Consider the following 13,275-nt stretch of genomic DNA (forward strand, 5'->3'; position numbering starts at 1 on the left):
CATATCAGCAAGCATTACAATGACAGAACATCCTACTGTCCTAAATATAGTCCCAATAAGAGGAAAAGAATTCATTTTACAAATCCTTTTTTCCTTAAGCTGGCAGCTGGTTTCTTGGAAACATTTTAAAGATTATTTACTATGGTTGAAAATAACAGGTCATACTTTAATTGCCGGAGACAGCTGTTCAGATTTTTTAGAGGCTCCTTGCTCACAGCTGTCGATGGTTTCAACAGTTCTTCCAGCAAGGCAGCAGGCACTGGACAATCAGGAATCTTCACTGGAGTCACTGGATTTGAAGAGTTATTCTCTGCTTTCAGTTCCTTCTTCTGGTTAAAGGAAAAACAGACGAGCCAGAAATACAATTAAGTTATTTCCTCAATATAATTTTAACCACACAGAAAGAGTCTCACATCACACTACTGGTACACATCTGTGTCATAGAATCAGGAGCACATTCATGTTCAGTCTCATGGGTCACAAGCAAAAGTCCCTAACCTAATGTCATCTGGTAACTGTGCTTGTCAGTAAACAAACAGGATCCGGGACCTACTCAAGAACTCGCCTTAATAAAGAAATAAGATAGGAAGGATTTTTAAAGGAAATTACTTGGATCTTCACAACAAATTTTAGTAACATTCTTTCAGTATAGTTAAAAGAACAGTTCATAAAAAAAAAATAAATCCATTAAGTACAATCAAAGAAATCCTTTTGGAAATTCTGGAACCTGCAGGATAAGTTATGAGGACCAATGTCTAAAAGAATGAAATGGAGGCTTCCATTCAATGTTCTGTCTCACTAAGTGAGAGAATTACTTCAGGGAGGTAAAGAGCAAGAGATCTATTATTACTACATTTTCTGTGTACTACTAGCAAATTGGAAAACTCAAAGAAACCACTAATAGTTACATTTTGAAATTGTGGAAGGATGAAAAACTAGACAGAATGAAGAAGATAGGCAAATATGGAGTTAATACCTTCTTAATGTTCATGTGTCTATGATTCATTATTTGTGTGCTACTTTTTCTGCTTTATTATTATAACACAAAATGTAAGTGCTAAACACATGCTAAACACGGATTTGTGAAGTAAAAGGTGGGAAGCCAAGATCAGTATAGTTACTTCTGCCTGAAAATCTTCCTGTATTTATATTTTAAATATGAAAACATCAGTAAGTCTGCGTCACAGGCAGGCATTTCAGTTCAGAGCTTTCACCAGGTTTCCTGCAGCAATTTTCTGGTACCCTACAAAATGTATGCTTCCTATTTAAATACCTTCTTCATCTTGCCATGCTTCAGGTCCAACTTCAGTTGCTGGTTCTGCTGCAGTAGTGACTTCATGCTGTTCTTCAGTTCAGTCACTTTAGCCTGCAGCATAAACTTATCCTTCTGAGTCACTGACAGGTCTTCCCTCACCATTTCCAACTCAGTCTTGATATTCTAATTGGGAAGAGAATCAACATGATACAGGAAAATGGTATAAAAATACCAGCCAACTAATGTTTTTATTATTTTTTTTTTTAGTTTCTAGGGCAAACTAGAAAAAGAAACAACACATAACACTGCTATTTGAAATCAATTTCCCCTGCCAGAAAACCAGAGATTAGGTTAAAAAAAGTCAGTACCCTATTTCAATAGTGTAAGGTCAAGGAAATAAGAAGCTAAGAGCACAGTCCAAGTAAAAGAGAAAAGTAAAGACACTGTAAAACACATAGTGAGTAAGTTTTTGTTAATAACATTTTATAAGAAAAAGTATCAGAAAAGTATGCTTCTAAATAACAATATTGTTTTAATTATCCCCCTACAACAATACCAGCTATCCATCAGAATCTCCACGGGCTCAATTAAATACCTGCAAGACAACTTGCATCCCTTCCAACTCCTTGTGGCTGCGCTGTTCACTCATATCCAACTGCTGCTTAAGCGTTTCTAGTTCTCTTTCTTTTCGTTCTACTTCCCACTTGAGGTCTTCCACCTGTTGGGGGGCAAGGGGGGAAAGTATCTTTAGAATTTGTAGGTGCAGTCAACCACAAAATGTGAAACATATTATTATGTCTCATGAACCCTTCCTGGTTCTAAGAAAACCTAGCAAAACTTCATTAAAAATCCTAAATTAAAGACAAATGAAGTCATAAAATGCATTATAAATAATGCACAGATAAACACAGTAAATACGCAATTTTTACCTCTTGGTTTACTACAGGCTGCTCACTAAGCTTGTCATCCAGCTTTTTCTGCAGAAGTTGGAGCTGAGACCTGGATTCTGCCAGCTCTTGCTGAAACTGTGATACCTCCTGGGAATGTTTTTCATCTTCTACCCTGCACAGCAGGATTAAAAGACACAGCAGACATTCAATCTGTCCTTTAAGACAAGTACTTCACTGGGTTAGCTATGTAACCATAAATGACATTGCAGGGCATGGAACCTGGTTAGTTACAGCTTTGACTGAAGGCTTTGCCAATACATTCACAGCAAGACTTAAATCACAAAAAGATTTTATATGAGACAAATGCATGAATATATCATTAAATATTGAAAAAAATATATTCCTTGAGCACTGGTAATAGTCCAATTACAAACAACAGATTATGCAGTAAAAAAACCAAACCAAACAACATCAGCAATTTTGCTTTTGTTTTAGGAGGAAGAGGATTAATGTTGGATCCATTCTCATGTAGGTCTGATAATTACTTATAATTTAAGAAAATATGTTCTATACAAGAAAATAAATTGAATTTGAATATATTGTGGAATATATTCAACAATCAAATTAATCCTCTACATAGTTCCTCAGGGATGTGAAAGAGAGAAGACTAACAGGATATATATGAAGAGTTAATCCTTGCTAGTAAAATGAAATACTAGAAACCTGTGTTGAAACTGCAGAAAATAAGATGCTGAAGCCTAAATACAGCGTACACTTCAGATCTAACTGAATTATGAAGAGACAAAAATGCAAATATTCACCTAGAATCCAAACATCTTATTGTCAGGCTCAGCTGGGGTACATTTCAATATAATCCACTCCAGATTGGCAAACCCAAAAATTCACTAATGTATGTCTTTTTCAGAGGATTTGGTTGATTAACTGTTCTCTAAGAACCTGGATATTTACTTACCGCAATTTGTCCACTTCAGCCTGAAGGGCTTGGACGAGCAGTTCTTTGGCATGTAGCTCTTTCTTGATTTCACTGAGCTCAAGCCCAGCAGCTCTGTAATGACGGCGATTATGTGCTGCATCCGCTTTGGCTGCTGCTTCCTACAAGAAAAAAAGATGCCATATTTATTTGTTTTATCACTGTAGGTGCATCATAAAAGGAGATAGACAAAAGGGGTACAAAACAAACCAAGAAGGAAGTTGTGCAGCTGTTAGCACTTCTCTTTTTGTCTAAAAACCCCTTACTATTAGTGTTGTTATCCTTATTAACACTAATGGCAGATAATAACGATATCTAATGAAAGAAGCATGTTAGCTAGAACGCTTTTTCTTTCTTAATTTTTGGATGAAGTGAATTTTTGTAATGCAGGATATGTCTGTGCACCACAAGTCAGAATGGAACTTTCCTGGTAGTCAGTGACTATGCTTAACACAGGGCACAACAGAAAAGACATCAACTATCTTTCAGCCACTGGCCATCAGGACAGAGACTCTGCAGGAAGCAGTCTATTATAAAGCACAGACACTGTTTCAAGCTGCTTTTCAAATACTTTACATTTAAATCACCTTTTAAGTAAATAAAACAAAAGATGAACCATTACCTGCTTCTTAAGCTCTCTAACTTTTGACTTTTCTTTCTCTAAGGAAGCCTGTAAAGCTTGAATAAGTTGTTGCATTTGCTGATCCTCTTCCTCCTTCCGCTTTAGCACTGCCTGAACCTGTATCATAACATGACAAAAACAAACGCACATTTTGGAAGACCAGAAATGCCAGTAGAGGAAATATAAACACAAGCCAATGCAAAACTTCTTTCTGCTGTTCATCACTGACAACTCTTTCCTCATGGTACCCTTCAACCTTAAAAATATCTATGGCTAAATGCTAACTCACTGCCTATATTCCCATTTGCTTAAACCCCATGAATATATTACTATTGGCATACAAATCGGTCATCTCAATGACTCTGTATGTAACACAGTTTGCGTATTTCAACTAACTTAAGTCAGTCACACTTTCACTACTGCAAATGTATTAGTGTGATTTGTTTTGTGGTTTGGGTTTTTTTTGGTTTTGTTTTGTTTTCAAAACTAACAGCTCTGTTTAGTGCAAGGTCTCAATTCTGATCTCTTGTTTAGCTCCCTATAACTCCTGCTATGCAGCACACAGGAGACCCAGATCTGAAGAAAATGCACCAACTTTGTATCATACAAATGAACATGACTACATCCTGTTATCAGAAATATGAGCTAATTCCTTTCTTAAGGTATTATATCAAAAGGTCAAATACCTGTAGATTCAGTTGTACCAAGTCTGCTTCTCTTTTTGCTAATGCTGTTTCTAGAATATTGTTGTGCTCCCGCAAAGCAGCATTGGACTGACTGAGACCTGTAAGTTTTCCTCGTTCATGCTCCAGTTCAAGGGCCAACTTCTTATTAATTTCTTCTAAACGTTTTATCTTTTTCCTGAAGCCTCTAGATTCCTGAAGCTATAGCCAAAGAAAAAAACCAAATTAAACAAACAAATCCAAACAACTCCAGAGTACTACCACAAAAAAGTTGTGAGCTAAATTAATTAAATTTATTTTTTTTATTTTTTCTTTTTTAAATGAACACTTCAAAATTAGTTCAGTTAGGTATTTTTTTCCTTTTGGAAGACTAAAATGCTTGTTAGAAAGCAGAATCCAAGAGTACTGTTCAGGTGCAGATCAGCAGTAGTAGATACATGTAATTTTTTTGTGCAACTCTACAACTGAACACCATCACCCTGCCCTCAAAATCACTCAGTATCCATGACTCTAGATAGTTTCAAAAGATAATGATTCATGCATCCTCACCATCTCATGACCAGAGACAGCTGGTGTCTAATACAGGAACTACTTTTCTCTCTCATCTTTTCCCCTATACAGCAATGATTCATGAAACCATGAAGAACCAACACAAGGCAGCAAAATTAGCAAGTGTCACTGACATGATGTTTCCTATGTAAGATTCTGATTTCCTGCACTGTTGTAACAAAATTATGGTACTAAAATTTCTCCTGTCTCTCAGGCACTTTTTACTGTCACCTTCCCATTTACCATGCAAATTCAAGCAATCACCTCATCCTCAAGTTCCAGCACTTTCTCTCGGTATTCTTCAAGCTCCTGGCTGGTAAGTGAAATCACTTCTTGCAGCTCTTTTTCCAGCATCAACTTACTTTTGCTGACAGCTTGCAATTCTGTCTCCAGAGCTTGAATCTTTTCCTAAAGACAAAGCGATCACAAGTGTGATTAATATCTCACCCATCTACAGGAGTAATTTTTTTTTGTTGTTAAAAAGTCTATTTCTCTAGCAAATATTAAATGAGGTGCTAGTGCTTAATGTAAAGGTTTTGGTCAGAGCTTTCCACCCTAGCATCTGGCTAATGCTGTTAATGTATTTGGTATCTTGCTCCATTGGTCCAAAGAATTGGAGCTTCCGCCAGAAAATTAATTTTGTCACAGGCATAACATAGATGAGTAAATTATGGCTCTGCTGAAGAACCTTTAACTCTCAATGAGAAACAAGCAGTAAGAGTTAGAATATTGGAAAAATCTTCACGTACTGAGCCTTTCAAAACAAAACAAAAAAAAACCAATAAAAATTTATCAGGAATTTTAGCACCAAGGCTGATCATGCTCTTGAGCTTGGAATACAACTCATAATCTGAAAGATACAAGTAAAATTACAAAACAAGCCAACCAAACCAAAGCCTGCCAAATCACCTCTCTCAAATGTATTTAAGGAGATTCTCAGTGCTCAGAACACTGATACCACGTTCTTAACTAGCTTTGTATTCCAAATATTGTCATCACATCAGTGTAAAGTAATATTTCAAGACATATTTAATAACAACATAGCTCTATCTTTGTACTAACAATGGTAAAAGCCATCTGCATACTTGAGCAATCTGGTTGTTTCCACCATCACTGATTTGTGCTTTTAGTTTGCTCAACTCTGCTTCAGCAGATTCCTTTGCAGACAGAGATTCCTGTAGCCGACGACTAAGAATGCCAACTGCATTCTCATACGCTTTATGTTTTGCTTTCATCTCTTTCTGAGCACTCGTCAGATCTGACCCTAGACGCTTCATTTTCTGTTTCTGCTCAGTAATGGCCCTGGAGTGAAAGGAAAAACAAAACATCAAGTAAAAACAAAAACTGCCTGAAAACAGTACTAAAAGATTAATTTTTAACATGGCCCAACAAAAAACAACATCCACTTCTCCCTTTTGTCCCAGAGTCACCCGTCTCACCAGAGAAAGCCACCAGGTAAGGTACAATTTTGCCCTCTGCAAGGCAATGCCTTGAAGACTCCTGATAACATTCTAAGAGAATACTTAGGAGTAATTAAGAGGTCTTTGTCAGAATTCTTAAAACTTGAATATGAAGGAATATATACTACTCTTGCTAACAATAACACAGAATTTATTGTAAGAATCTAATCTAATCTGAGATCCTTGGTGGATATGTTAAGTATCATAAAAACTCTCTGTTCACCAGTGGAAGAAAAAAAATGGTTCTCATGCATGCCACCATTCTAGCCAGTCAAGGCTAAAATTCAGTGGATGGTAACTAGGATTAGGTCCAATACACATATTGTATAGCAGACACTGTTGGTTAAAAGCGTAAGTGAATCACAGCAGAAGCTGAGGACTCCTGTGCAGCATGCAGCCAACACTTTCCAATGGATATGACTCTATGACTATTTAAATTTCTCAAAGGAAAGACTAGGGAATAGCAAAAGACTGATTGCTAAAAAGGTGAATATGAAAAACAAATACTGTAGTTCTTTTGTCTAAAAGAACAGACTTACTTAGTTCTTGTGCTAAAAGAACAGACTTACTTTTTTGCTTCTTCTTGCATTTGTTCTACTTGTTGTTTCAATGCCTGATTTGCCTCAGCAAGAGATGCCATTTGGTCCTTATCGAACTGCAAAGACTTAACAGGAAGGAAAAAAACACCCATGAGAATAAGAACAAAAGCATGTCCACTGTACATTGGATTATAGAAGAAGCATGAAGTTTCAAAATTACTTCCGTCTCTAAATATAAACTGTTCCAAGGTTCTCCATCTCCCTTTTCTTTCCCTTTTTTTCCTTCTTTAATTCTCCCCCGTGTGGCCACCACCATAACATGTACGAACAGAGTTCTAGTTTGGTCTTTGTTCTCAGATGGAGTTCACTCTGGGACCAAGGAAACTGCTTCCACATCACACCTCTACCACTCCTGCAGTGTGCTTCTCCCCACTTAGTTACACGAGATGTTAATAAGCAGTCACGTATTTACAGAATTTTGGTAGGTATATGCTCAAATGTATAGAAAATACTAAATGTGTAACCAAGAACCTTGACTTGCAGGTGGTCGTTCTGTTTACTTCCATAGTTAATAAACAGAAATGTATCTTGGATGGAAGAAACTCCAAGTCCAAAGCCCAACACCTGCAATACCTGTAGGCGGGTTTCCATATCGTCTCGTTCTTTCTGTACTGACTGAAGATGATTTTCTATTTCCACCATCTGCTGGTGAACCTGGGATACTTCCTTCTGTAGTTTTGAATGTTCAGATTCTAGTGACTGTTTTTCAACTTGAATTTGCAGTAGCTCCCGTTTTAACTCTTTCACTTCTGAGTCCAGCCGCTTCTTTGTACCTTTCAGTTCACTAATAAGCTGGTCCTTAGAACTTGCATCTCTTCGATAAGCTTCCACCATTACCTTGGACACAAGAGTTTCAAGAGGACAACGTCACCGCTGTTACAGCTTTACAAATTTAGGAGTAATTTACTATAAAGTATTAACTGACATTCTTTTAGTTTGGGGGGAGGGAGGGTGTCAAAGAATACAAACCAGCATAATCTTTTGTAACATATTTACTCTGGTTCAAAAGCTTATATAAGCTCAGATATCAAATACCACTACATGTCAGCAGTTCATAAAAAAAACTCTGCGTGTTTATAGCAGTATGGGATACTCTTCTTCACATTCTTTATGGAACTGCACTAATTAAGTGCCATCTTCTAAAACTAAACTAATTGCAAAAAAATTAACCATCCCCTGCATACAATTAGTAACTTTTGCTACGACAAGAAGGCTTAACTGTGACTGATAGTTTAAACAGCCTTCCTAAACTTAAACCTAACAAGCCGAAACAAGCTTTGGCATTAGCTTACATAAGCAACGAAGCAGCAAATTAATGGTGCCACCCTATACATAAGACATATATATGCAACACTAATGACATATCAATTTCAAATTACTGTTTCAAAACTGTAAATTCAGAATGAAATTTGCAATAAAACACTTATTTTTCATCTAATTACTGAAGCAACTATCATTTTTCAGAGCTGCAGGAAGGTGGTGACACTTGAAGAGAGTGCTTTTGCAAAAGCAAACCTAGAGTCAACAAACCAGAGAGATGTTTTATATGGTAGATCATTTTGCAAACTCCCTGAAGTCCAATGAAACCATTAATTTGTTGGTAGATCTGGTTTTATGTTAGTTACAGATCAAAATTCAACTGTATGAAATACACAAACTGTATCATTATGTCAGAAAGTTCTTTGATACAGAAAATTGATTCAATTGTCCTCAGAAACCCCTTAGAAATAGATGCCTTCACTATGAAAAAAAGTATTTCCTCGATTTTATTTCTTTGAAATAGTTTTCTTTTGCTTACCTTCTGCTGAAGGAACTGTTCCTTCACTTTTTGAACCTGTTTTTTAAGGCTGGCATTTTCTTGTTGCAGATTATCTACCTGTCAGAAGAAAAAAAACAAAACAACATGTTACTTTACATGTCAAATGTCATATCCTACGTTCTTTCAAGCAGTGAAATCTTTTGCTATGCTTGTACCACCCATCTAATCTAATGAGGATCCTGTTTCTGACGAGGCACCTCAATGGTACTGTTAGACAACACAGTATTTTAGGCAGAAATACATTCACGCAGGTCACAACATAGTGAACCTTGTCAACCCTCCAGAATGCATGAGGTTCCCTTATCCTACATTTAAAGTTTTAGTGTGCATCATTAGTGTACATAAGTTGTTTCTGGATGGCGCCCTTTCCCACACACATGATGATCAAATGAAGAAACCAGCTGGTTCTTCAAAGGAAAAAGCACGATCTTTATGTTAAATATATTTCCATAGTTCTTCAATAGTATTGGTAATACTATCGAGTCTCATTATTATCTTCAAAAGAAATCTCTGAAGATCACCAGGAACTCATCACTACCCTGATCCAGTAAGAAAGCTCTGGCTGTGGAGCTTGGATGCTCTAAAAGATAAAGCTCATACACGACTATAACACTAAGGCATGAAAGGAAGAGCCACCATAATTTAAAGCAGCCACAAAAAGAATACGGATATGCACTAGGCTTGATCTTATAAAATAGTTCAGTGACTAGGAAAAAAAAAGCCTCACTTGGTATACAGCAATACACAAAAGCAAACCCTGGTATATTTTTTCAAAAGAAAAGGCACAATGAAACATGACCAAATTACTGCATAAGGAAGATGTTTGGCCTGCAGTGCCACAGAAAAGGGGCACACTAAAAAACTACTTCCAAAAATGTGTTCTGTACTAAAAATTATTGTGTTTTAAAAATGGTATATTTTAGAAAGATGGTGGGTCTTGGAAACAGACAGAACAAGATAAGTGAACCTCAGCTTCTCATCCCGTACCACACAAATGCATAAACACATATGGATACCACAGGATATTAAACTGTAAGCTTAAGGATATAACAAGATGTAAAGTGTCAGAGAGTCTACCAACAGGGAAAGATGAGAGAATCGATTAAAATATTCCCACTAGCTTAATCTTCCAACTACAGATGTACCAATCTCCTCTCATGTAAATCACTCTATCACGTGCCTGTGGCAATACTTCCCTCCAACAGCTATTTTAAATAAGATACTTCTAGGGATTCATTACCTGGCTTGACTTGAATGCCAGTTCTTGCCTCAGTTGTTCTAAGATTTCTGATGCTACTTCTGTATCTTCTGCAAGGCGCGTTGCTCCTTCGTCAAGTTGCTCTTTGCTTGCTTTTGCTGCCTGCAGAGCTACTTCCAAGACAATCTTCTCATTCTGCAAATACTGGATCGTGTCATCTTTAGAAGAAGCATCACTTTGGAACTCTTCTAATCTGGCCTTCAGTTCATAATACTGTGTTTGCAGGTCATCCAGGGACTGCTCTTTGGTGTGCAATGTCTCTTGGGTCAGAGTGAATTGCTTCATTAGGTCTAAGTGTTCTTTCTGTAAAGATTCAAGCTGCAAATCTCGCTGATGCAAAGTCAACTTGACCTGAGAAGAAGTATTTTAAGATTAAATTCATACAAAAATCAATGCTATCTTTGCAAATGCACTCCAATCAAAATATTTTAACTAATATTTTAGCTTCTAGGAGAAAACAGCAGAAGGTGAAAATATTTTTTAACTTTCCTAGGCCACTTCTTCTATTTGCTCCATTAATTGCATTGATTTCCTTCTGCAGCATCTGTAATTTTACAGGCTAAGCAATGAACAGAATGACAAACCTAAAATATTTTTAAGTAAGATTCACAGTATTCTAAATTTTTATTTTAAAAAAATGTGTCCACAGTAGATATACTGGGTAAATTCAGTGTTACTAACAATAATGCCACATAATTACATGGAATAAAATATTGAGCTATCACGTACTTCATTTCATTCCAGCCTTTGACATGCTGCCTTTGTAATGTTAAAAGGTTAAAGCAGGACTCTGTAGCGAAGTGCGGATTTATTACGCTGTAAGTGTATAATGATATCCTAAATGCCTAGCAACATTGAGCATGGATCTATGCTTCTTGTCTACACTTAAAATAATCACAGACTGAATTCACTAAAAAACCCAAACATGTACAAGACAGTAGTTCTGAAATTTAAAAAAAGGACTGTTACCGAGATGGTTGAAAAAAGGGAGCCTTTTCACCCAGGACATAGTGACTTTGATATGGACTCTTTTTTTGCGGCAATCTTTCCAGTTTTAAAAAAAGTTTAGAGCTCAGGATCTATTTACAATTGCTTTTTTCATCAAAATAAGTATTTCCCTTCAAACCCTTGGGAAGCTGCCTAACAACAGTCTACCTGTTCCAGTTCTTGCTCCAATGTTACTGCAGAATCAGCCATTTTCTGAAGCTGTTCTTTCTCATCCTCAAACTCCTCTAGTTTTCTCTGCAAGTCTTCTTCCACCATGGTTTTAGCTTCCTGGATCTGCATGAAGGCAGCTTCTTGATCTAACATGTCAGCCTGCACAGAAAAAGCAAAGAATCAACTTTTGCAATTTCCATGGAGGAGGAGGGAAGGAAGGGCAGGAAAAAGGGGGAAAAAAAAGAGGAAAAGAAAAAGATAAATTATAAAGTTTCTACAGAAAAGACACAAGCAAAAATAATTCTGATGTCTGCCTTACACACCTATATGTCTTTACTGAAGTCACCCATCCATATACTTAAGACACCTTAGAATAACAGTAATACCATCTCTTTTAAACTGATGAAACAAGACGTAAAGAAAAAGAATCTTTATTAAAATTAAGCTGCTTGAAAAATTCTGAACAAGAGAGATTCATTGGATGCTGTAGCTACTCCGTGAAACATTCAAAACTAACTCCATTTCAGCCAGACCCAATACAATTACTTTGCCAGAATAGCACTGAGTTTGCAAAATCTAAATACGTGACCTAGGCAGAACATAATTAATGAAGATCACCTACAGCCATACCTCTATATTTTGCAGCTGTGCTGCAATACGTTCCTTTTCTTTAATGGATCTGTGCTGCGTTTCCGTTAGCTGCTGAGACAGTGTCACATTCTCTAGTTTGAGATGTTCCAACATACCTGCTTGGGTCATTTGCCCAGCCTAAAGGAAAGGAAAAAAAAAATATCACCGATTAAGGTCAAAATTTGGCCAACAAATTTAAGAGTTTCAGAAAAAAAAAATTATGTTAAATCTATCCGTGCCTTATCTTAACTCCTACTTTCATAGCACTACAGATCTTCACCCACAGAAGGCAAGTGCTTAAGTTGAATTTACGCCTCAGCCTAAATGTGAACTAACACCTCATGACAAAAAACAAAATGCCATCCCTGCCTGCTCTCCATCTGAAGAACACACAAGTGAGACCGGCTCCCTTGTCTGAGCTCATGAACAATGTCCTCTGGATAAAACTAGCATAAAAAAGAACAGCTTTGCAGTCCTCTCATACACAGGTAAATCATACCTGTATATTGGCCATCTCACTCTGCAGCCTGACGCGGGCCTCCTGTGCTAGTACAAGCTGCTGCTGGTACCACTGCCGCACATTTTGAAGCGAGGTTATTTCTGTTTCAGACGCTTTTAGCTTATTGGTCAGTGTGGTCCGTTCCAACTGCACCTTCTGAAGCTGGCTCTGTAAGGAAGCCAACTGCTGTCGCAGATCATGAACTAGGAAAAGAAAAATAAAGAACTTGGACTAGTACACTCCATTGCTCTCTTTTTATGTACACATTTTCAAGGCTTGTTGCTATACTCATAGTTTTTTTCTTTTTTTTTTTCTTTCTCTTTGAACAAAAACATATATGTCTAACTACATAAAGATTGCCTTTTCCTGCAAAAGTGAGGGGATGTGACAGTATCAAAGTATCAGATCACAAGCAGGACAAAATTAAATCACTTCTTTAAGCATTCAAAGTACCTTAAGTGGCAGAAAATATGAACTAATTACAAATCAGGAAGCAGGTATCCTGACATGTAGAGTCATCATTACAAACCAATATTTGCACAATTTTCTAAAAAACATTGGTCCACTGCCAAAGAATTACTTCACTACATATTTATGCCTCCTTCTCCAGGCTGGCAGTGACAGTTTGCAAATTGTGGCACTTCTGTGGCATAAAATAAAAACCAATCATCTTAAAATTCAGACCATTTTATTAGCATGACATCAGTGAAACACTAAATTCCTTCTTGCTCCAGGACTTCAGAATTATGTTGAAATAAAACTGATTTATGGAATAACAAATTTTAAAGACTGACATTTACATCATCCCACCTGTGCTGTCTCTGGTGAGAACATTTTTTTGCATATCTTCAACCTTCAGCAG

The 13,275-nt window shown here is 36.9% G+C and overlaps 1 protein-coding gene across 1 annotated transcript in view; it reads right to left on the bottom strand.

Annotated features, from left to right (window-relative positions):
• Window positions 1–13,275, bottom strand: part of GOLGA3 (golgin A3) — a 21,875-nt gene that overhangs the window by 1,009 nt on the left and 7,591 nt on the right. Inside the window, exons 6-22 of the mRNA XM_010074043.1 lie at window positions 13,224–13,275; window positions 12,414–12,616; window positions 11,915–12,052; window positions 11,282–11,443; window positions 10,109–10,477; window positions 8,848–8,925; window positions 7,623–7,886; window positions 7,020–7,114; window positions 6,076–6,292; window positions 5,255–5,398; window positions 4,445–4,642; window positions 3,759–3,875; window positions 3,119–3,258; window positions 2,185–2,317; window positions 1,851–1,973; window positions 1,274–1,438; window positions 166–329 (exon numbers count right to left, since the gene is read on the bottom strand). The exon at window positions 13,224–13,275 is cut by the window's right edge and continues 279 nt beyond it. Of these exons, the coding sequence (XP_010072345.1) occupies window positions 166–329; window positions 1,274–1,438; window positions 1,851–1,973; window positions 2,185–2,317; window positions 3,119–3,258; window positions 3,759–3,875; window positions 4,445–4,642; window positions 5,255–5,398; window positions 6,076–6,292; window positions 7,020–7,114; window positions 7,623–7,886; window positions 8,848–8,925; window positions 10,109–10,477; window positions 11,282–11,443; window positions 11,915–12,052; window positions 12,414–12,616; window positions 13,224–13,275 (2,762 nt within the window). The remainder of the gene's footprint in view (window positions 1–165; window positions 330–1,273; window positions 1,439–1,850; window positions 1,974–2,184; window positions 2,318–3,118; window positions 3,259–3,758; window positions 3,876–4,444; window positions 4,643–5,254; window positions 5,399–6,075; window positions 6,293–7,019; window positions 7,115–7,622; window positions 7,887–8,847; window positions 8,926–10,108; window positions 10,478–11,281; window positions 11,444–11,914; window positions 12,053–12,413; window positions 12,617–13,223) is intronic.

The sequence above is a fragment of the Pterocles gutturalis genome, unplaced genomic scaffold (genome assembly GCF_000699245.1).
Source record: "Pterocles gutturalis isolate BGI_N339 unplaced genomic scaffold, ASM69924v1 scaffold4222, whole genome shotgun sequence".
Lineage (NCBI taxonomy): Eukaryota > Metazoa > Chordata > Aves > Pterocliformes > Pteroclidae > Pterocles > Pterocles gutturalis.